The sequence below is a fragment of the Stigmatopora nigra genome, chromosome 7 (genome assembly GCF_051989575.1).
Source record: "Stigmatopora nigra isolate UIUO_SnigA chromosome 7, RoL_Snig_1.1, whole genome shotgun sequence".
Lineage (NCBI taxonomy): Eukaryota > Metazoa > Chordata > Actinopteri > Syngnathiformes > Syngnathidae > Stigmatopora > Stigmatopora nigra.
The window spans coordinates 16,117,988-16,139,552 of NC_135514.1; the positions used below are offsets into that span (position 1 = coordinate 16,117,988).

At 53.0% G+C, this 21,565-nt stretch overlaps 1 protein-coding gene across 7 annotated transcripts; it reads left to right on the forward strand.

The window, feature by feature from the left end:
- The first annotated feature begins 146 nt into the window (after positions 1-146).
- On the forward strand, positions 147-20,236 carry syngap1b (synaptic Ras GTPase activating protein 1b). Of its 7 annotated transcripts, none has more exons than XM_077720126.1 (22): positions 147-174; positions 764-1,200; positions 5,315-5,529; positions 5,726-5,834; positions 6,316-6,407; positions 6,475-6,596; positions 6,663-6,816; positions 6,913-7,011; positions 7,382-7,621; positions 7,758-8,090; positions 8,154-8,521; positions 8,621-8,857; positions 8,982-9,183; positions 9,254-9,468; positions 9,557-9,755; positions 10,870-11,424; positions 11,718-12,176; positions 12,251-12,403; positions 12,470-12,681; positions 15,162-15,234; positions 15,334-15,395; positions 18,553-20,236. In XM_077720126.1, exons 2-22 carry the CDS (start codon positions 1,179-1,181, stop codon positions 18,632-18,634), a joined length of 4,203 nt encoding a protein of 1,400 aa, XP_077576252.1. In that variant the 5' UTR covers positions 147-174; positions 764-1,178; the 3' UTR covers positions 18,635-20,236. The 7 variants fall into 7 exon arrangements, with proteins under 7 accessions (XP_077576252.1, XP_077576254.1, XP_077576255.1 ...); XM_077720128.1 differs by lacking the exon at positions 147-174 and adding an exon at positions 15,855-15,913 and having other exon boundaries at positions 669-1,200; XM_077720129.1 differs by lacking the exons at positions 147-174; positions 18,553-20,236 and adding exons at positions 15,855-15,913; positions 15,991-16,006 and having other exon boundaries at positions 669-1,200.
- The last annotated feature ends 1,329 nt before the right edge of the window (positions 20,237-21,565 follow it).

The following is a 21,565-nucleotide window of genomic DNA, read 5'->3' on the forward strand; positions in this document are numbered from 1 at the left end:
TAAGCTTGTCATTCGAATTAATGTGTTTAAAATCGAGCTTTTTTTGCCCACCCCAATAATATCGCAGTTGCCGAAAACTCGTGGGATTCCTCCTTAAGATATCCCTCATATAGAGCCCTAGATGCCAAAAGTCGTAGCCATTTTGAGGCAGTGGATTTTTCCACAAGCTGGAAGGTGAGTTCCTCGACTCCAGTATTTTAAACTAAAACAATTCTTGACGTTTTTTCCTTTGGTCACCGTTTGTTTTAGAGAAGCGTATGTAAACACGATCGCTATTATTCTTGTTGAAGGCCCATTTGCCGCTCCCAACTCTCCCACTGCCATGGAGTCAAATGAGTTAAGAATGCGATGAACTTCCAGCTTGGCAGCTAGCAAAAAGCTAGCAAAAAGCTAGCAAAAAGCTAGCAAAAAAATCTAGCACAAAGCTAGCAAAGTACACGTGTCGTAGCGATCCTTTTTGAAGTAAGGTGTCGAAAGCGGTACGTCAGTGTCGATACATGGCAAGTTGGAAAGGCACTGACCCAAAATGGCAGCCAAGGGACAACGTCCCGTAGCTGATCGAGTGACCAATTATGTACGCTAACTATCACCGGCGGGCCCTCTCACACACACTGTCTCTCTCTCTTTCTCTCTCTTTCTCACTCCCTCCCTCTCACCCACTCGTTCCCCCTCCCCTCCCCTCTCCTTTTGCTTCCCCTCCCACACTTTGAAACACGCACACATTTGTTCATCATCCCTTCATTTTTTTTCCCTTTTTTTTTAGAGGAGGGGGGGCGAGCGGCATGCGCGCGCGTGCGCGCTTTGGCAAAGGGTGCTGGATGATGCTTCTTGTGGACATGTTGGAGCTGGGTGCTTTGCTTTCGCTGACGATGACGCCGATGTCGGCGACGGCCACGGCCACGGCCACCATGGACTACTGGCATCTTCCGTGGCATCGGCATCGGCTCCCCTAGGAAGGAGTACGCCGCCTGGCTTTTTTTTTTTTCCTCCCCCCCTTTTTTTCTTCTTCTTCTTCTTCTCAGCACCCCCCCCCCCCCCCCCCTGCCTACCTCCACTCCAACGCCCCCCTCCCCAGCCCAATCCCACCTCCCCGCTCCGCTCTTTTGGTATTTTGAGTGCGCCGTTGGTTTCCCGGAACGCCGAGAGCTGCCGCAACCTCCGTTCAATGCACTTGGAACATGTCCTATGTTCCCATCCAAGGTAGGGAAAAGAGTCAACGTCAGGACTGACAAACGAACAAACAGACAAACGGACGTCTCTCCACCGTGTCTATTTTTCTTCATGTTGTCATCCTCATCGCCGCATCCTCTCTTCGTTTCCTTCCTGTCTTCCTTCCTTCCTTCTTTCCTGTCTTGCTTCCTCGTGCCCGTTGGCCACCGTGCCGGGCGCTTTTTGAAGGCACCAGTGGCACCAGTGGCACCAGTGGCACCAGTAGCACCAGTAACAGCGCGCACGGTCGACAGGTGCGTCACATCCACTCGTGAGTAATTTGCGCGCCGATCAGGGCGCACGCGCGCCCGCGCCGTAGCGCAGCGTGGGTCCATGCGGCATTTGGAGGGAAGGAAGGAAAGAAGGACGGGTTCGAGGCAGGCAGGCAGGCATGAGTGCCCCCCCCCCAAAAGTTGAATATTTTTGCATAAGATTAGCAGTTCAAGCGGGTGCAAATAGGGTCCAAATCATCCATAGTTGGGGCAAGCAAAAGGACTTTTTTTAGGATAGGTCATTAAAAGAGATCTCAACCATATCCTAGAAAATCCACGTCACTAGCTAGCTAGCTAGCTAGCTAGCTAGCCACTGGAACGCCCGATAGCATCACCAAAACATTGGTGAAAATGAGCGTCCCACGGAAGTGGACAAGAGCCAAAATCAACAGCAACCGCGAGAGAGAGAGAGCGCTTTACCTCCTCCTCCTCCTCCTCCCACGGAAGTACCCCCAAATCAACAGGAAATGACCCCCCAACTGCCCCCAAATCAACAGGAAGGGACTGAAAAGATGTTCCAAAAACCACACGTGAGCGCAAAATGCCCATCGAGCTAACGGGAAGTCAGTGGCATTAGCTTTTCCACCCAAAGGCATCCGTGATGGCGTATACAAATGCATCCATTGGCCACAAACTCTGCAACATATGGTGAATTTCTTGACACTCTTTCAATTTGGATGTTGCCAGCGTTTGGAGTTTTCCAGCCGGCCGGGCGGGCGGGCCGGCTTTGCGCTTTGTTGCGAGCGACTCGTAAAGTCAAGTGGCGGCCCGCCGTCAAAACTAAAACGCCAATAAATGAGGCGACGGGCAGGCCAGAGGAGGCCGCCGTCCAAATGTTATGGCAAGTAAACCAGCGGCCTCTTAACGAGGGCTTCTCGTACCACACGCCCCCATAAAAGCAGCCGTTAACCGGCCGGGCGGGGGACGGCTGCCGTGCTCCCGCTCCCAATAGATTGGGCGTGGAAGTCCATCGGAGATGAAACGGGTTTTCACCCTAAAAAATCTCTCCGAAAGTCCAATCCCGGCGTTACAGATTTACTTGCGGAATTGAACGTGCGTGGCCCGGGGTGCTTTGTGAAAAAACATTCAAAAAAACAATCCCTACAAAGATGAGGAAGAATGTTAATATGCTAACGTCGTCGCTTCAACTGCAATTGCCACTTTTTTTTAAGCATAAGCGAGCGGCAGGGCGGGCCGAGGGCCAAGAGTTCATGCTCGGGCGGCGGAATTTGCCGACGCCGGCCGCAAAAAGTTACCCCGACGGCGTCAGCTTCTTAGCCGCGGTTGCCCTCCTCCTCTCTGGCGAGCGCCAGATGGGCTCCCCGAGGAGAGGAAGTGGCTCTTTGCGTCTGTCGCCACTCGACCCGCGAAGAAAAGAGTCGTGACCCCAAAGAGAGAGAGAAAGTCAGCTGTCCAAAAGTGGCTTAGCCGGATCTGGACCGACGCGTCCGTCCCCGGAGGAGCCCGAAGGCCTCCGAGGTCCACGCGAGCAAGGACGGAGAAAGTCAGCCACGTTTCTTCAAAGTAGCCATTATAGATTGGACGACGCTGAGGTGGTGGAAATCGCACGTTTGCAAAATTCCCGCCCCGATACGGCGGGCACCTTCAAAAGCCCGCGCTCTCCTCAAACAGAGTCCGCTTGAGCAAGGACGGCCAGAGTCAGCCATCTGTGATTTTGGGCCGTCCGCTACGGGCTCTCCGTCCGGGACTTGTTTTCCACTCGTTTGGGGACATTGGGCAGTCGTTTGCAGCCACTTCCTGCTCACTCGCAGGCATTTCCCGTTGTTTTGGAGCTAACGTTTACAAAACTTGCCCGAGCGAATGACCAATCCACGTCCGTCCGGGGATGGCATGGGATGACATGGGATGGCGAGAGTGCGTGACCGCTGCCCGACTTGACATTTTGTCGGCGAGATGAGCTGAAAGGAAGGCCGAACCAGCGACGTGGGAGGAAATCCACTGGCCGAGAGTCGTGGGAGGGAGCCAGCCGGAGCGAGAGAGCGAGCTGGTGAGAGAGCGAGTGGGTGGTAGACCGGGAGGGGGGTCGATAGGGAGGGACCAAGGGAGGCGGGATGCCCGGGACGCTCACTTCCTCGTCATTTTACCATACTTCCAGGTCATCCTTAACTACTGATGATGAGGGACGTTTGTCACTTCCTGCTGATTGGTGGCCATTTCCTGTTGGATTCCTCTTGCTTTGGAGGCACTTAAGCCGCTCCCTCACAAAGTGAAGTGGAAGGCGCCGCTTTGATTGGCCAATGAAATGAGCCCGTGAGAAATGAAACTCCATCACGCCAGTCGCCAAGCTGTGCTTTAGCGCCGCCCTGGTGGTCATTTGACGCTTTTGGTCCAGGGTTCGTCGACGCTTTGGGGGTGCCGGGGCCCCTTCGGACCGGCGTCGAATCGGGGTGCCTCCGTATGTATGCGTACTGACGAAGAGGAGAGAGTGAAAGAGAGAGAGTATTTGACGGCTGGCTGCGTTGCTATGGGAACAAGAGCCTCTTCCCAAAAAACTCTCTCTCTCTCTTTTTTTCTGTCTCCCTCCCTCCCTTCCTTCGTTCACCCCCCCCCCCCCCCCGCCCCATTCCTTTCCTCACCCTACCACCCACTCTCATCTCCTCCATCCCTAATTCACCCCCGCGCGCACCGCGCTCTTTTTCTATTCTCTTCTGGGTTGTCATGGCGATAGGCCGGGGGCGTGCGAGAGTGGGCGTATCGGAAGTGACATCTCTCGGGCGCTAACCTCGTTTCCTGCGCGTCGGGGGCGGGCGTCGATCGGGAGGGGGGGAGGGGGGGGCTGAAGGGGGGGCGTTTAGTGCAAAGCTTTGGAAAAAGCAAAAAGCCGGATCTTCCGGTTCCGTTTGTTTGGCCGTATGTTGCCGGGGGTCAAAGTGGATTCCCCGACTGCTGAAGTGAGGGAAAGGAATGCACGGGGGCTTTCCGCTTTCATCGTCGTAGGCAACAAGGCAGACTTTTCTTGTCATGTTTGCTTGGTCGGGTGGTGACTTTCGTTATTGTGCGTCCTGTCCGCGTGATTGGCCACCGGCGCTCACCTGCCGTATCTTCCCGTTGGACCCAGGTGTTTGCGCTTGTCTCGTTAACCGCCCCCCGCCCGTGGATTTAAACCTCGTATCGGTCTTGGTGTGCATCGGCGAATCGGGCTTTTTCCCATTTTTTTTTGGTCGCTGTGCGTCTCCCTTGTGTTTAGTTTGTATTGAGTTGATTTCTTGCCCATTCCATTTAACATTTTCCCCCCAAGACTGCCCGCCTCTTGCTTTTGGGTTCAAGTCCACTCCACAGTCGAGACCCATCACCACATTCGGGTTCACGGGACAGGGCATTGTGTTCCCGTGACCCGGGTCCCCCCCCCCCCAAAAAAATCGTTGTCTACTTCCGTTTGGGCGAATGAATGCATCCCGTTGTGGAAATGGAGCGGCGCGCTTGAGTGGTGAAGTGATTTTTGCGTGCGTGGCTATTCTTCTCTTCCAACCGCTGGCGGTTATTAAAAAAAAAAGCGTCGTGCGTCCGTCCGCAGCGGCTCATCAACTTTTAATGCGTCCTAATGAGGCCGTCATATTCATGAGCGGCAGGCCCGTCATTAACCGGATTAACCTTTTTCTTTTCTTTTTTAAACCTTGGCAAATTGACGGAGGAATGAATGGCGGACGGACGGACGGACGTAGGCTCTTCTACCTTTTCATAAAATGTTCTTAAATTGCAGGTCACTTGCTGTGTTTTGTGATGCTTTTGGCTGGGTGGAATTTGTTTGTGGGACTTTTGCGAGCACTTCCACATGACTCCATTTTGTGTATGCCCTCCCGAACCGTGTCCAGATGCCAGGTGTGCCATCGCCCCCCCGTCCTACCATCAGCACCGCCACCAGCAGCAGCAGCAGCGGTTCCAGCGGCAGTTCCCGGGCTTCCCGCCGGCCTACGAGCGCCTCCCGTACGGCCGCCCCCTCCCGTACGAGCCGCCGTCCGACGAGCGCTGGAACGCCCGTCTGCGCGTGAGCCCCGCCGAGCCGCAACCCATGTTGGACCAGGAAGAGGTGAGAGAGAGGTCGTCACAAGTTGGCCGCATTGCTTTGTTTTATGGGAAATGCTCTGGGGCGGCGGGGTCATTCCTTGGTGTACCACCAGAGGGAGCCAACGAGGGGCCGGTTCCCAACTTGACTTTTGACCTCTGGGTTGACGTGGTCATTTGGGATTATGATTGAAGTGAGGCCGGGGTTTCCGCGTGCACAGATTCACCCGCTGCTGATGCGCGAGAGGCGCTCCGAGTCGCAGAGGAACAAGCTGCTGCGCCGCACGGTCAGCGTTCCCGTGGAGGGACGCCCGCATCTCGACGTGCAGGGTGAGTGACTCGGCCCTTCCTTCCTCTTATCTCTTGGACGCACATTGCACGTCTAGACGTCGGGCAACGGGGAGCATCACGCTGACCGGGGCTTTATCCCGTGGGAACCACGATAACCGTATCGAAAGGCACGCTGGAAGGCTGTCAGTCAGTGGCGCGCGCTTGGCGTCAGAGCGGACAGACGGGCGGGCACAGCGGCTCCGGCTCCCACGCGCTCGCCCTCTCGCCGCTCCGTCCTTCCGTCCGTCGGTCTGCGGCGCGAGCCACCCCCGCCACCAGGTCCAATTACGGCTGACATTTTTTCCCTCTCAACGCCGTCTGGTTAGGGAAAAGAAAAATGCTTCTATCGGATCCAAAAGGTGGAATACGCCTTTCTTTTTGCCGGTCTGGCGAGCGGGTGGCGCGGGACAACGCTCGCTCCACTCCTGGCGCGACGTGTCGTATTGTTCCTTTTTTCTTTTTCCGCCGGCCCTCCCGGCAGATCAGCGACCCCGGCGGAAGAGCATCGCCACGGGAAAGCAGCCCAGCATGGACGTCCCCCCCAACGTCCCCATCCAACCCTTCCGACAATCGGTGAGTGGACGACGGCGGGCTCAATTTGGCTCAACACGTCACGTCAACTCCTCCCTTCTTTTTCCAGAGTTTCCTGAGCAGGAGGCTGAAGGGCTCCATCAAGAGGGCCAAGAGCCAACCCAAACTGGACCGCAGCAGCAGCTTCCGCCAGATGATCCTGCCCCGCTTCCGCAGCGCCGACCAAGACAGGTGGGTGGGGTGGGGGCGTGGTCACTGGCCGGGAAGACGCTCAATGGGCCGTGCTGGCTTGGGCAGGACGCGCTTGATGCAGAGCTTCAGGGAGTCGCACTCGCACGAGTCGCTGCTGTCGCCCAGCGGCGCCGCCGAAGCGCTGGACCTGACGTTGGACGAGGACGCCGTCATCAAGCCCGTCCACTCCAGCATCCTGGGACAGGAGTACTGCTTCGAGGTGAGAGCCCCGACCGGAAAGCCACTCTAAACCGGAGCCCGCGGTGAGCGGCCGCGCGTCCGGCCCAGCCATGCACGCTAACCGCCACCGCCTCAGGTGACCACCGGCTCGGGGACCAAGTGCTTCGCCTGCCGCTCGGCGGCCGAGAGAGACAAATGGATCGAGAACCTGCAGAGGGCCGTCAAGCCCAACAAGGTGAGCGGAAAAAAAACACGCCACCACCGCCCAATAGCGTCACTAAAACAGCTTTCACCATTTTAGTTGAAATTATTCTTTTAAAAAAGTGACATTTTAAACTGTTTGCATTTTGTTTTCCTACCACGTATACTGTAGCTAGCCGCTAATTGCTAACTGCTAAGCCATTTCCGTCCATTGGATTAGAAAGGCAAATTCCCATTTAAAGGGACAAAAAATTAGGATTTCAGCTAATTTGACTCGCACTTTGAGAATGAGAACACTGGAATTTGGCGGGCGTCGCCGGCCGGCCGGGTCACGTCACCCCAAATGAAATGGCGGTAAAAAGGACAGCGCGCGGCATACTTTTGCGGCCTTTGTTTCCCGACAGGACAACAGCCGTCGCGTGGACAACGTGCTGAAGCTGTGGATCATCGAGGCGCGAGAGCTGCCCGCCAAGAAGCGCTACTACTGCGAGCTGTGCCTGGACGACATGCTGTACGCCCGCACCACCAGCAAGCCGCGCACCGACACCGTCTTCTGGGGGGAGCACTTTGAGTTCAACAACCTGCCCGCCGTGCGCAACCTGCGCCTGCACCTCTACAAGGAGACCGACAAAAAGAGACGCAAGGTGAGCTGGCATTGGGTCTTTTAGGGGGGGGGCACGGTCTCAGACTCGACTTGGTCGGCACCCATGAATCGCCTTGACACGCTTGACCCAAATGTTACGGCCATGGTTTTAAAGCGGGCGTGTCCTTTGTGGCTAGGAAAAAAGCACGTACCTGGGCCTGGTGATCATCCCCATCTCCAGCGTGACGGGGCGGCAGTTTGTGGAGCAGTGGTACCCGGTCATCCAGCCCAGCGTCCTGAGCAAGGGGGCGGGCGTGGGCGTGAAGATCATCAACGCCTCGCTGCGCCTCAAGTCGCGCTTCCAGACCATGAACATCCTGCCCATGGAGCTGTACAAGGAGTTTGCCGAGTACGTCACCAACAACTACCGCACGCTCTGCGCCGTCCTGGAACCCGTGCTCAGCGTCAAGAGCAAGGAGGAGGTGGCCTGCGCCCTGGTGCACATCCTGCAGAGCACGGGGAAAGCCAAGGTACGACAGGGAGTCCGTTTTGGGGAGGCCTTTGTTAAGCCCCTCCTCCTCCTCCTCCTCTAGGACTTCCTGTCGGACATGGCCATGTGCGAGGTGGACCGATTCGTGGACCGGGAACACCTGATCTTTAGAGAGAACACCTTGGCCACCAAAGCCATAGAAGAGTACCTCAAACTGATTGGACACAAGTACCTCAAGGATGCCATCGGTTGGTCCATTGCCGGTCTCGGGCCACTTGGACTGGAACCGGCCGGGCTCAATCCCTTTTGTTGTCGTTGTCCTGCAGGAGAGTTCATCCGCGCCTTGTACGAGTCGGAGGAGAACTGCGAGGTGGACCCGGCGCGGACCCCCCCCTCGGTCTTGGCCGATCACCAGGCCAACCTGAGGATGTGCTGCGAGCTGGCCCTCTGCAAGATCCTCAATTCGCAATGGTCAGTCTCACAAAAATGGACAATTTGAATTGAACTTTTTGCTGTTTTGCTCCCCTCTCCCTCTGGAATGAATGAATGATCTGAATTTTTGGGCGTCAGCGTGTTCCCCCGCGAGCTGAAGGAAGTGTTTGCGTCGTGGCGCGCCCGCTGCGGCGAGCGCGGGCGCGAGGACATCGCCGAGCGTCTGATCAGCGGCTCGCTCTTCCTGCGCTTCCTGTGTCCGGCCATCATGTCGCCGTCGCTCTTCAACCTGACGCAGGAATATCCCGACGAGCAGACCAGTCGCACCCTCACGCTCATCGCCAAAGTGCTACAGAATTTGGCCAACTTTTGCAAGTAGGATCTTGGGGGGAGGCGGGCGGGCGGGGCCTAACGGAAGGCTCCAAAGTCACTCGTTGCCCCTGGCCATTCCGTGGGACTCAAAGTCACTCGTTGCCCCTGGCCTTCCCGTGGGACTCAGGTTCGGCTTGAAAGAAGACCACATGTGCTTCATGAACGAGTTTGTGGAGCTGGAGTGGGGCTCCGTGCAGCACTTCCTCTACGACGTCTCCAACGCCGACGGGGCCGGGAACGCCGGCGCCTTCGAGGGCTACGTGGACCTGGGACGCGAGCTCTCCGTGCTGCACGGGCTCCTTTGGGAGGCCGTGTCCCAGTTGGGCAAGGTAAAAATACTCTGCCGGGGGCAGTCGGAGGCTGAAATCCCGCCCCCTCCGTCTGTCCCGCCCACCGCAGGACGCCATGGTCAAGCTGGGCCCCCTGCCGCGCCTCCTCAACGACATCAGCGTGGCGCTCCGCAACCCGCACCTCCAGCGGCAGCCCAGCCACCGGGCCGGCGAGCGCCCCTCCTTTGAGCGCCCCTCCTTTGAGCGCCCCTCCTTTGAGCGCCCCTCCTTCGAGCGCGCCCCCTCCTCCGACTTGCGCAACCTGGTGGCGAGGGACCTCAACAGGTTTCTGTTGATTTTTGGGGGGAATTTCCATTCACTTGCTATTTATTCGCGGTCCGGCGTTTTGCTGACTCAGCCCCCCCCCCCCCAGCTCCATGGACACCAGCCGTTTGCCTTCACCCACCTCCACGGGCGGCTTGATGGCGCCCCGCTCGCAAAGCAGCTTCCAGGAGCGCTTCCTGCGGCGCGAGGCGTCCAAAGAGGCGTACTACGCCTCGCGTCCCCCGCTGGCCCGCTCCAGCCCCGCCTACTGCACCAGCAGCTCCGACATCACGGAACCCGACGGCAAGGTGAGTGGCGGCGCGTCACGCCCGGCCGGCATGCCGCCCGCTCATTGCTCGCTGTCCCATCGGCGAGACTACAGTGAGCCCGCCTTTATCGGGGGGGGGGGGAGGACGGACACCTTTTCCGCAATCTCACGCTAGCATTCCTTCGCATATCGAGCCGGATCGGGCAGCCATTTGTATTTCTTCCAGTGATGAATTGAATTCCGGCAATCCTGGTCCTCCATTCGCGGCGAGTGACGTCCCATCCGATTGAACGGATTGGACGTCCGTTGAGCTCGACGGCAGCCCGCTAGATTGTTCCGAAAGACGGACGTCCCAAACAATCTGATCCCTCGGGCCCTAAAGAATTGGACTGGAATGGCCCTCGTCGGCACCGGAATCCTTTTTTTCAAGAAACCGCGATAGAGCGGGGGAACACTGTATACCACCACATCTGCTTGTTTGTCCATTTGCCGTCCCAATTAGCCGCCTGACTCAACCAGAGATATCACATGAATACAAGAACTAGATGGGTCGGTGGGCCATCTTAAAGGGGGCCGGCCAGGCCTTTTGCGCTTGAAATTCTCCTGGGAATCAAGCCCATGCACAGCAACTCACGGCAGAATCCTCAACTAGCCTTGTAAGCTTTGTTTCGGGTCAAAAATGCTAAGAATATTTTGGTCAATTTGGGGGCAAATAGTGGCTCAGGTAAAATAGATTTTAAAATGGCTTGTTGAAGGAGGTCATTGTCCATTTTTGGCTTAAACGATTGTTTGCTTCTAGTTGGAATGTTTTGGTCAAAAATGGTTCCTCTATAGTAAGAAACATCCTTTTTCGGATTTGTTTCTCGTTGGGAAGAAACGTTGACTTTGGTCAAAATGGCTTCATTTTTTTTGGATCCATAACGCCTGTTTTTTTTGCCAAAACTCGCTCCTTGTTTGCTTCCTCGTTGACTTTGTCAAGTCGTCGGCTCGTTCACTGGTTTTTGACGGAAAGATGAGGCTGGTTCTTTGTACATGTGACATCGGGGTCTGGGCTGGGCCGTGTCATGCGGGGGTGCCGTACCGTGTCATTTGGGGGGGGGGGGGGGCGGCGGGGGCCACCGGAGTAAAAGCCTATTTATATGATGGACCTCCAGGATTCCCGAATGAACAGCGTGTCTCACCTGCAGTCGGTGGACATGCTCAACTCCTCCCACGGCACGGGCAGCTTTGGGGGGCCCGGCGGCGGTGGCGGCGGCGGCGGCGGCGGCGGTGGCGGCAGGTCGTCGGCCGGCTCCGGCCGGCTGCTGGCCGCCGCCGCCTCGGTCGCCACCGCCGACTCGCTGTCCCGCCAGCAACAACTGCAGGCCGCCGCCATGCGCTACCCGCTTTCCTTCCAGAATCCCCTCTTTCACCTGGCGACGGCGGCGGCGGCGGCAGACGGACCCCGCCAGAGGCCACGCCCGCAGCAGCGGCAGTCGACTCAGTCGCAGCGGGCTCAGCCCCCCGCTCCCCTGCTGCTGACCCCCGAACCTGCCGGCTACGTGCAGCAGTTTGCCCACGGGGGCTTCTCCCGCAGCGAGGACCTGTCCACGCTACGCGGGCGCGACGGGCGCGACGGGCGCGGCGGTCATCTGGGCCAGCCCGCCATCATCCACTCGCACAGCTACAGCGACGACTTTGCCCGACGGCAGATGTCCGTGCACGCGCAGGTAGGGCGTACCTGGTCGGATGCCTTTGGGGGGCGGAAAATGCCCCGGACATTTTGTGCCATTTTGTTGTAGGTCATTTCATGTACATTTTGGGACATTCCCATTTCGCTTCCCGTACATCATCCATCATTTCCTCTATGGGTCATATCCGGATCACCTTCGTGGGTAACTTTATATCCACTAGCTCTATATTATACGTTGAGCTGTCCCCATCTGGTGATTTTGTGTCATTTCCTGTATATTCCCGTTGGTGTCCACTTCCTTTTGATTGACATTGTCCCGAAATGTGTCAGGATCACCAAACCACGGGCCTGACGTCGCACACGGGCACCTCCCACTCGTCCCTGGCCACCACGCCTCCCTCCACGGTGCAAGGCCGAGCTCCGCCCCCTCCCGCCCAACGCCTCAAATCCCAGACGTCCCACCAGCTGTCGGTCGGGGGCGTCCCGGCCAAGTCCCGGCCGCCGAGCGCCAACCTCCTGCAGTCGCCCGAGTCGGCCTTCGGTGGCGGGCGGCAGCAGCGTGGCGGCGGCGGCGGCGGCGGGGGCGGACTCGGCCGGCAGTCCTCCGGCAAGGACAACGCGGCGCCGGGGCTGCCCCGCCAGCAGAGCTCGGTGCGGGAGTCGGGGAGTCCCCAGGGGAGCGGCAGCCCCGCCACGCAACAGTCGCCCCAGCAGCAGTCCCAGCCGCCGGCGCCGCCGCCGCCACAGCAGCAGCAGCAGCATCTGCTCAAGCCCAACGTGGCCAAACAGGTCGGTGAGGCGTGGCTTTCCTGGCCTTTAAGGCTAAGCCCTAACCCTTCCCCCCCCCACCCCCGCCCTCCCAGGCGCCTTCGGGTCTTCCGGCCAACGAACGGACGGTGGCCTGGGTGTCCAACATGCCTCACCTGTCGGCGGACATTGAGAGTTCGCGCATGGACCGCGAGGACTTTAAACTCAAGGAGTACTCCAAGAGCATGGACGAGTCGCGCATGGACAGGGTGGGTCCCAAAGCCTCCCCGCCCCCGCACGCCCCGCCCCCGTAAAGGTGGCCATTTGTCCGGCAGGTGCGCGAGTACGAGGAGGAGATCAACTGCCTGAAGGAACGTCTGGTGATGTCGCACAAGAAGCTGGAGGAGTACGAGCGGCGCCTGCTGACGCAGGAGCACCAGACCAACAAAATCCTGCTGCAGTACCAGAACCGGCTGGACGACAGCGAGCGCCGTCTTCGCCAGCAGCAGCAGGAGAAGGATTCGCAGATTAAAGGCATCATCAACAGGTAAGGAAGGAGACACACCTTCCCGACTAATGACGTGGCTAGCCAACACGCTAGCCGGCCAACTGACTGCGTAGCTAGCTAGCTAGCTAGCTAGCTAGCTAAGTGGCTAGTCGCCACAGTAACTACGCGACTAGCGGGCCGCGTAACGGGAGCCCAGCTGGGTTAGTCCAAATTGAAATCTTCATTTAAATGGGAATGATTTGGACTGTCTTGTCAGAATTTCCAGATGTATTTTTGACACTCCAATTTTGGATTCATTTCCACCATTGCCATTAAGAGCTCATTCTTTCAATAGTGATTCATTTCAATTGGTGGTCACTTTTCCTCAATTTCAATTGGGATTCATTTTTAGTTTGACCACATGGATGTTTTGGAATTTCCACTCATTTCAACACATTCATGAATAGATTTATTTGGATGATAATATCCTTGTGTTTTCAGCAGTTTTTGAAGAAGTCAACGTTGAAATACATCTTGAAATCTTGAAATTACAAATGGAATTTAAATAGAGAATTTTGCCAGCTATTTAAAGATTTGTTTGATTTAATTTTGGCCCTCAAAGCTGTCATTAAAATGAATTTCCTTGCCGTGACAGCTGCAATATATTGTACGTAAGTGTGCCGAAATGCATAGTTTTATCTTTTATATATCTATCAATATATATATATTTAATCCATATTTAAGTATGTGTGAGAGAGAGATGACAAGAGCCATAAGAATAGTAGCACCATATCAATATGTACAGAATAGAAACCAAAGTGAGACTATATTATAAATCCAAGATGTGTGTATTTTTTTCTTTTTGGCGCTTTTTATTCAAATCTTTTGGCCCCAAAAAAAGATGAACGGTAACATTGAAGCCACACATTTAGATGAACAATTCAATGTGTCATGGAAATGTTTTCAATTTAGAGCTCAACTCATTGATTTGACTTTTCATTATTTCCATTTGTTATTGTTCTATTTTCAATCTTAAATCCAGATTTCATGCAAACGTTGAAATATGGGGGCCATTTTTGGATTGGACCATGACGTCATACAATCCATATTTATCCAAATTCATTGATGAACTTTGAATTCAAATGGAAATCAATCAGATCATTAAATGCAGAATTCAAGCCAGAGCACTTTAAATCATTCAATCAATGTTAAAATAAGTCAACATTTCAACCAATCACATTTCAAAATTCATGAAAAAATGGAATAAAAATATCTGAAAGTCGAGGAATCGATCAAGTCGTTGACGTGAATGCGGCATGTGAACATTGACACATTTAATTATCTATTGATTTCCTTTTGGCACTCTGTTTGGCTTGAGGTGCTAATCTGCCCGGCAACGGGAGCCTTTGCTAAAAAGAAAAGCCCATCCGATTGGTCGCCACTTAATATTCCATCCGATCGGTCGCTGTCTTTTTCCTGTTGTTGAGGGTCGTTTCCTGTTGAACGACCCTCCCCCGCTCCTGCTCCATCACCCCCGCATACGCATGGCTGTCATGTCCGAATGCTTCTTTTTCTATCTGCTTCTTTCTTACTGTCTCTCAATCTTTTTTTTTTTGTGTGTAAAAGATCTCAACGCTGTACTCGCTGATTCGCCAATAAAACATCCAAACGCTCATGTTTCAAATTGGAATCTTTTTTTTTTTTCCTTTTTGTTCCCGTTTTTTTCTTTTGTTTTTACATTGTGTTTATGTTTGGAGTTAACGTGGTGCCTGCATCAATCAAAACGGCATCAAAATGCATGAAGGTTACAAAAATTCCGTGGTTGGATCTCGTCCCCCGGCGTTCAAGATGGCTACAAAAACATTTTTGTGTTTTGTTTATGCCAAAAAAAAACACTAGCTTGGCCCAGTCATTTACAAATTGTAAAAACATCCCATGTTTTCAAAGGGTTCCAAATGCCAAATTCAAGATTGAAATCCCTCAAAACACCTCAAAGTGAAGGCAAGGAGAAAAAGATTTTTAGCTAGTTATTGGCAAAAATTTCAGACTTATTGATATTCACTCTTTTGGGGAAAATGCCCTCAAATGAACAAGAAAGTCAGCAGGAAATGAGCCCAAAATTGGCCAAATAAGAACACCAAATGACCAATGAACGGGAAAATCAAAAAAAGCTCAAGATATTTTTGTTGATCTCATGAAAAAAAATGCTGCAAATATGACTGAGAAGACACTTTTTTTTTTTTGCCGAGATTTGAAGTGTGAAAAGATTTGGGAGGCTTTCCAGTGGGAAGTTGAAAATCAGGTCATGGCGCCGTCTGGCAATGTTTTGCCTTTTTGGAGCAACAATTCCCACGGGATTTGTCATTGTAGCCATCCGTCGCACACACACAAAAAAAAAAAATCCACCTTTCCATATAACATCCATTTAAATGCATTTGACCAAAAAGGAAAGCAAAGTAAGTGTCCTTTTCCAAATGAAAGCCGCCAAATCATTCCTGTTTGCTAATGCCGTCTCTTCTTGTCCTTTGTCTTGTCCCAAGACTGATGGTGGTGGAAGACGAAATTCGAGGAGGACACGTCATTGACAGCAAAAGCAGGATTTTCTCCGACCAGGTAGGTGCATGGGACCGTCTTTTTTCGGGGTCACACTACCTTTTTTGTGTTTTTTTTGTTTGTTTGTTTGTTTTGATGCCATACTGTGATTTGTTTTAGGGACGGCGCCCGTCCATCTTGGCGCAACCTCGCCTGGCCGCCGTCCCTCACCGAATGTCCAGGTAATTGCACGCTCTTTCTCCATTGTTTCTCTTTCTGGCTCTTTTCACCCCCCCCAAAAAAATGTGTCCCCGTCATTCATTCACTCACTCATTCACTCATTATATACCAAATGATCTCCCCAAAAATGTGTTAAAAATCAAAGAATGCAAGATTTTCCCCAGACCAAAAGCAATTTCATTTGAAATGCTCTCATTTTACTAAATGGCGGCAACTCATCATATCAAAGGTGTATTTTCAATGTTCCATTCTCAAATTGAATTCCATCTTCATACTCGTATTGATATCCATGGCAATCGTAAGCATTAAAAGAAGGGCATGCTGGGAAATCCCCGTATCTGACCATTTCTCGATGTCTTCTTGTTGATTTTTTTTTAAATTTTATTTATATATATGTGTGTGTGTGTGCGCGGCGGTCATGTGACTCTGCGGTTTTGTCTTTTGTCTGCACTTTTTTTTAGCCGTATAAAAACAATTTTGTGCTAATAAACAAAGAAGGGCGCCCCTGCACACTTCTCAGGTGGGTACGTTTTGTCTTTAGTTTTGATTTCACTTTCTGTCTCCGTCTTTGTACTTGACCTTTGAACTCATTGACAGCCACAAAAAGCCACCCAAATCCTTTTCAAGGGCCAGCCAGCCAGCCAGCCGTTGGGCCTTCTAGAAGGCCGTCAGGTCATTTTGGAAGGCACCTTTACGTGACGTCCACGTCAAATGGGCCGACCAATCCACCAGTGACGATCGACGCCGCTTCCCGCTCGGTTTCAATGTCCGTTCCTTGTTTTGGACGTTGAAGTAGCCCCTGGCAAGATGGCCGCCACACCGGCACACCGTTATGCTTGTTGTGGTTGTGGTGCTTTGGTGGATTGGAGGCTATCCAGATGGATACGGCGACGAGATGGAGTAGTCCCCACGCCTACGTGGCAGCCATGTTGGTAAGGGCCACTTTGTCCGTGGGTTAGCACTCGCCACCCTGAAATTGGGGAAAGTCGATTGGACGCCGCCGACGCCAGCCAATGAGTTCAAAGCGCTGTTTTGTGGTGTCGAAAAGAAGCAAAGGCGGGATGGGGTTTGGTTCTGGTTCTGAGAAGAGAAAGCACCGTGAGACTCCAGTTGTTGCTTGGGCCAATTTGGACCTGCTTAGTGAGGAGCAACTAAACATTTGCGTCTGTGTGTGTGCGTCTGTCCTCGTCTTTCCATGGACATTATTTTTCTCTACCTTTCTCTCTCTCTCTCTTTCTCTCACCCTTTTTGTCCCGTCGTTTCATCCACGTTGCCCCGAAACTCGCTTCCATGCCGGTACCACGTCGAGATGACGTCCCCCGGGCGGGGGTGCCGGTTCAGTGGCCGCCAACCCTAGGAGGTCGCCCCTACCAATATGGCCGCCTTGGCGCAAATTGCCATGCATTTATCAGCGGTAGGAGGGCCGGCCAAAAGTTTAGGCGGGAGAAAAAGGTCAAGAAAAACAAGTGGTTTGATTTGGCCAAAAAAAGTTGGGTTCTCCCGGCCGGCTCCTCGTCCTCTCCCTCCCTCCCTGCCTCCCTGCCTCGCTCCCTGCCTCCGTCTCTCCGATGGGTCATTGAATGGCTTCTTCTTCTTCTTCTTCTTCTTCCTCTTTTTCTTCTTCTTCTTCTACACGCCCCGCCCTCTGTCCTTTTCTGTGTGTGGCCAGGAAATGCAGCTTCCCGCCTTGGGTTCAGCAGACCCCGGTGTGAAAATCCCGCCTCGAGACGGCAAAGCAAAGCGGCCCTCCGCGCCTGCCCGGTCCTCTTCGGCCGGCGGAGCTCCGTGGCCACCCACCGGACCTTTTTGGGGGGCGTTGGCCTTAAAAAGACAGACAGAGAGAGAGAGAGAGAACGAGAGATGCTCTGAATGAAAGTATATCCCCTGCTTTCACGCACACACACACGGAAAAACTAAAGAAATAGAAAAGGGCTTTCTACAACTTTCTGCCATCTTGCCGGACAAGATGGAGCGGTCCTCAGTGCCTTGCGTCCGCTCCCACTGGGACGGACTGCCCACGGCCTTGTTTTCTCTTCTCAATATCAGAACCCAAAAGCCGTGCTCAAACGGGGAGGGAAAAAAAGGGGGCCGTTGGAATTTGGGGCGTTTCCGCTTTGTCCGTCAGCTCTTGTCCCTTGGTCTTTCCTTCTGCTTTTGAGTATCGCGTGGGGCGGGGGCCCAAATGTGGGCTACAGTGAATGGCTTGCCGGCCAATGGCGGGGCACAAGGGGACCGCGCCACCGGCCCGCAATTAGCCCGGCGTGCATGGAACCGGAGTACCCGGGGAAAAATCCACGCCGACGGGAAGGTTCCAAACTGGGGGTCCAACCCGCCATCTCAGAACTGTGAGGCGGACATGCTCAACACTCTTCAACCGGCCTTGTTGGGGCCCTCCGTCTGAAAAGTTATTTTCTTTATTTGAATGACTAATTGAACTGGAGGGCCGCTGGAGGTGATAGCAGCTTTTCATTCCAAGCCACCTTCACACACGGACAGAAAGTTGAAGCCAACCAGCGGGGGTTGTGCTGTAACCAGGCACAGCTGATGCCAATCCACTGATTGCACTAGTATTGAAGAAAGCTTTGCTCTGTCCAGATTGAAATGGCATCCCGCACACACTTGTGCAATAGTTTGCCCACCCAGCCCTCTTCAATGAAGGCCTGCTCTTATGCCACGTTAGTTTATATGTCCAATGCTTGAATTTGATCAAAGCGTTCATAAATGGTTCAAAAAAAATGTTAAAAGCCTTTGATCCACCGCATTTCACATTGGTCCAAAAAAAAGTCTTGGACTGGACTGGATTGGCTTCCGCAGTCTACAAAGCGGTCCCGGACGGCCGACAAAGTTGACTAAACGGGGGTTGGGCTGCCGTGACTGGGGGGAATTGGCGGCGCTTTTGTTCCCGGCCATCCAGCACCGACAGACACACAACTAATTGAAGCGGCCCCGGCCGGCCGGGGGCTGGGCCCAAACAGACAGCAGCGGCTGACGCCAATCCACTGATTGCACACGTAGGACACTTAGTATTGTGGAAAGCTTTCTTCTTTGGAATGAAAAGCTGCACACTGTGGAATATTTTGCCCCGCCCCGATATGTATTGTTTGTAAAGTTTGGTTTGGCCAGTGGTTGATTTCCCCCCCCCCGCCCCCATTTCTTCAGCTTGGCGGATGAGCGCCCGGAAGCCAAGTGGCTGTGGCGCCGCCAAATGTCCCAGGCGCTTTCCCGCGACGCCGTCGGCTGACGAAGGGAGCGCGCCGGCGTCCCGGTCCGCGCGCCGTGAGGACGTCGGCCCATGGCGGCGGGAAGCGTGCTTCTCTCTCTGCTCTCTCTCTCTCTCTTTTGGGGGACTTTTGGGACACGTTTGAGCACGACTATGCAGCGGAGGATGCCAGTGCAGGTGCATTGTGGGGATTGTATTTCCAAGGTGCTCCACCTCCAGGAACCCCTCCCTTTGAGTGGCCGCTCAAATGGGATCGGGGGGAGGCCCCTTCTTTCTATTTTTAAGGGCCTGATCTTTGTGGAAATTGTCCGCGACGAGGCGTCCGTGGCTTTTGGAGACCTGTACCTGTCCGCCCCATTTCATTTGGATCAAACTGCTGCTGCTGCTAACACAGGCCTCCCAGTGTACAGCCCCGCCCCTTTTTTTGTCATTGAATTGGTCTAGGAAAGGAGAGTTTTGGGAAAGTGTGATACTTGAGGAGGTAGGCCTGTGTGTCTAGCACATTTTGTGTCCCTCAGTGAAAGTCATAAACAGGGTTTTTTTTTTGGTTTGTTTTTTTGGTGATCATTGCAGCCCCCCTTCTCACAGGATTGGTCTCCAAGATGGCGGCTAACAAGCAATGGATAGCTTTATTGTCAGAAAAGCTTTCCTTTTCTTTCAAGTTTTAAACCCTATTTTGATGACATTTGTCCCCCAAACTTTTTGGTGCACCCTATCAAGATGAAGAATAGACTACCTAAGGGAGTGAAACTGGCAAGCGGGGCTCTTTTTGTCTGGATTCTTTGTTCCCCAAAATGGCTGCTCCAGAGTGATGATCGCTCCTCCTCCTCCTTTTTTGGCGGCCATTTTGGCCAGGGCAGGCAACGGTCGGAAAGCCATCCGGATGGGCCAGAGTCCCTTTTTTGCTGAGCCTACAAACTGTGATTTGAGTCGTAGTTTCCAGGACATAAACGGGCAAGATTTTTTGGGGGGGGGGGGGGGGGGGTCAAAGGTTTTAGGGCTGGGCTCAACTGACATGGACTTTTTCATTTTTATTTCTACGTCCATTTCAAAGGTCTCGCCCGGTCTTTCCGTCCGTCCACGGCGCCCAAGCATCTCTCTCTTTCTCTCTGTTTTTTTCTCTATCTGTCTCGGCCGCAAATATTTTAAAAAGTTAAAAAACTCTATATTTGTTGGTTTCCAATTTGATGGAATTGTTTCAGGAATGTGTTGATTCCATTTTTCAATGGATTGAATGTATTTATTTGTTCATTTAGCGTGTACAATATTAACCGATAGATTTGAGGAATTGAACCAATGGACGGCAATATTGGATCAATTCTCCGCTTTTATTCCCATTTTGATGGATGGCATTATTTCTCAAAGGTCTTTTTCATGGTTTTTATTGCAATATTTATTGATGCCGTTGGGGGACAAGTCCTCATTTTCTGAGCGCCCGGCACTACTTCAAACTACGACAACATCTTTTTTTAGTTTGTTCTTAGAGTAATACGGCGGTCCGACATCTTCCAGACATTTCCATTTTGGACAGACGGCAAGTTTGCGCTTTTCTTACCGTGACAATCCGAAGCGGTCCCGTCCCTCCCGGCCCCGCCCCCCGGCCCCGCCCCTCCCGACCCCGCCCCTCCCAGCCCCGCCCCTCCCCCGGTGTCGCCAGCGTCCAATTTGCACACGGTCGCCACGGAGCTCCCCGTTTCCAAACCAGAGGATGCTATTTTCTACACCTCAAGTGGGGACCTTTTTGGGACTCTTTTCAGATATTCCTGAGCCGGCGCCCATCTTGTATAGCGATAAACTAAATATAGATATATATATATATATGTAAAAAAATATATATATCTGCTATGTATATGTTTGTTTGTAATACCACGCAGAGTGTACAGTTATTTTTCTTCCCCCCTCCGGCCGGCCCCCCCCCTTCATCTCCGTGGACAAAAAAAGTTTGCCCGTTTGGGCATCTTTTGGGAGCTTCTTTTCTCCACGGTGGCCATCTTCCACTTGATTGTTCGCGGATTGTTTCGATTTATTCCGACCGACCCCTTCTTTTTCATTTTTGCTGAGATTTTTCTTTGTTTGTTTTGCTTTGAATCCCACTCCCAAGTGTGCCTCTACGACGGAGCGTTGGGACCACGCAGAGAAAGAAAAAAGACCAAGTGGCGTTCGCCCGAGTAGTTGTTTCAATGGCAAGAGTAATACATTAACAAATGGAAGTCCTAAAATGTCACAAGTTGACCCAAATTCCAGGAAAAATAATGTTAATATGACAAGATTCAAGTGGTTGTTTGCGGTGGGGCTCATTGAGCCTTTTGTCTTTGTTAAAATCACCAACTTTTGCGAAAACTACCACTTGAATTTGGTAATGTCACGTCACGGGATGACTTTTTGGTAACAGGTCCCAATATTAAATCCCTTGCTAAGAGGCCCGGGCCCGTTTTTCTTTCTTTCTCGGCGTGGCAGCGATGCTCGCTGGTGGTCTCCGTCTTGAATTATTTCCTGGTTCCCGCCTTTTCCCTTCTGACAAGCCATATTGAGCCCACCCACCCCGTCTGTCCGACTAGCCCCGCCACCGTACGGCCCTTAGGTGTTTTTTTTTTGGGGGGGGGGGGGGGGTGGGTTTACAGGATGACTATTTTTTGATGTATATTATTGGAAGAGTGCTGTTGAAGAGTGATGTACATGAATGTGGCTGTTCTGACAATTTCATTATTGCTGTCATAACAATAATAACAATAATATGAGTAATATCGGTAATAATACTTGGCTTTTGTGGGTTGAGTCGACGATGACCGCGTTGTGATCCTCTGGGTTTTTTGCTTGGTTTTCCTTCCTTTTGAATACCATCAAAGATGACTATATTTTTGGGGTGGGTGAATCTGGAGCTAGAAATGAAATCAATTCATGAATAAATGATTCAGTTGTTTACAAGAGTCTGCTTTAGTCGTGCACTTTTTA

Bases quoted from the DNA above. Each gene is read 5' to 3' on its own strand.
- syngap1b (XM_077720126.1), top strand. From the start codon at position 1,179: ATGTCCTATGTTCCCATCCAAG. The intron at 6,408-6,474 runs GTGAGTGGACGA...TTCTTTTTCCAG, and splicing joins TCCAACCCTTCCGACAATCG to AGTTTCCTGAGCAGGAGGCT. The intron at 9,469-9,556 runs GTTTCTGTTGAT...CCCCCCCCCCAG, and splicing joins GTGGCGAGGGACCTCAACAG to CTCCATGGACACCAGCCGTT.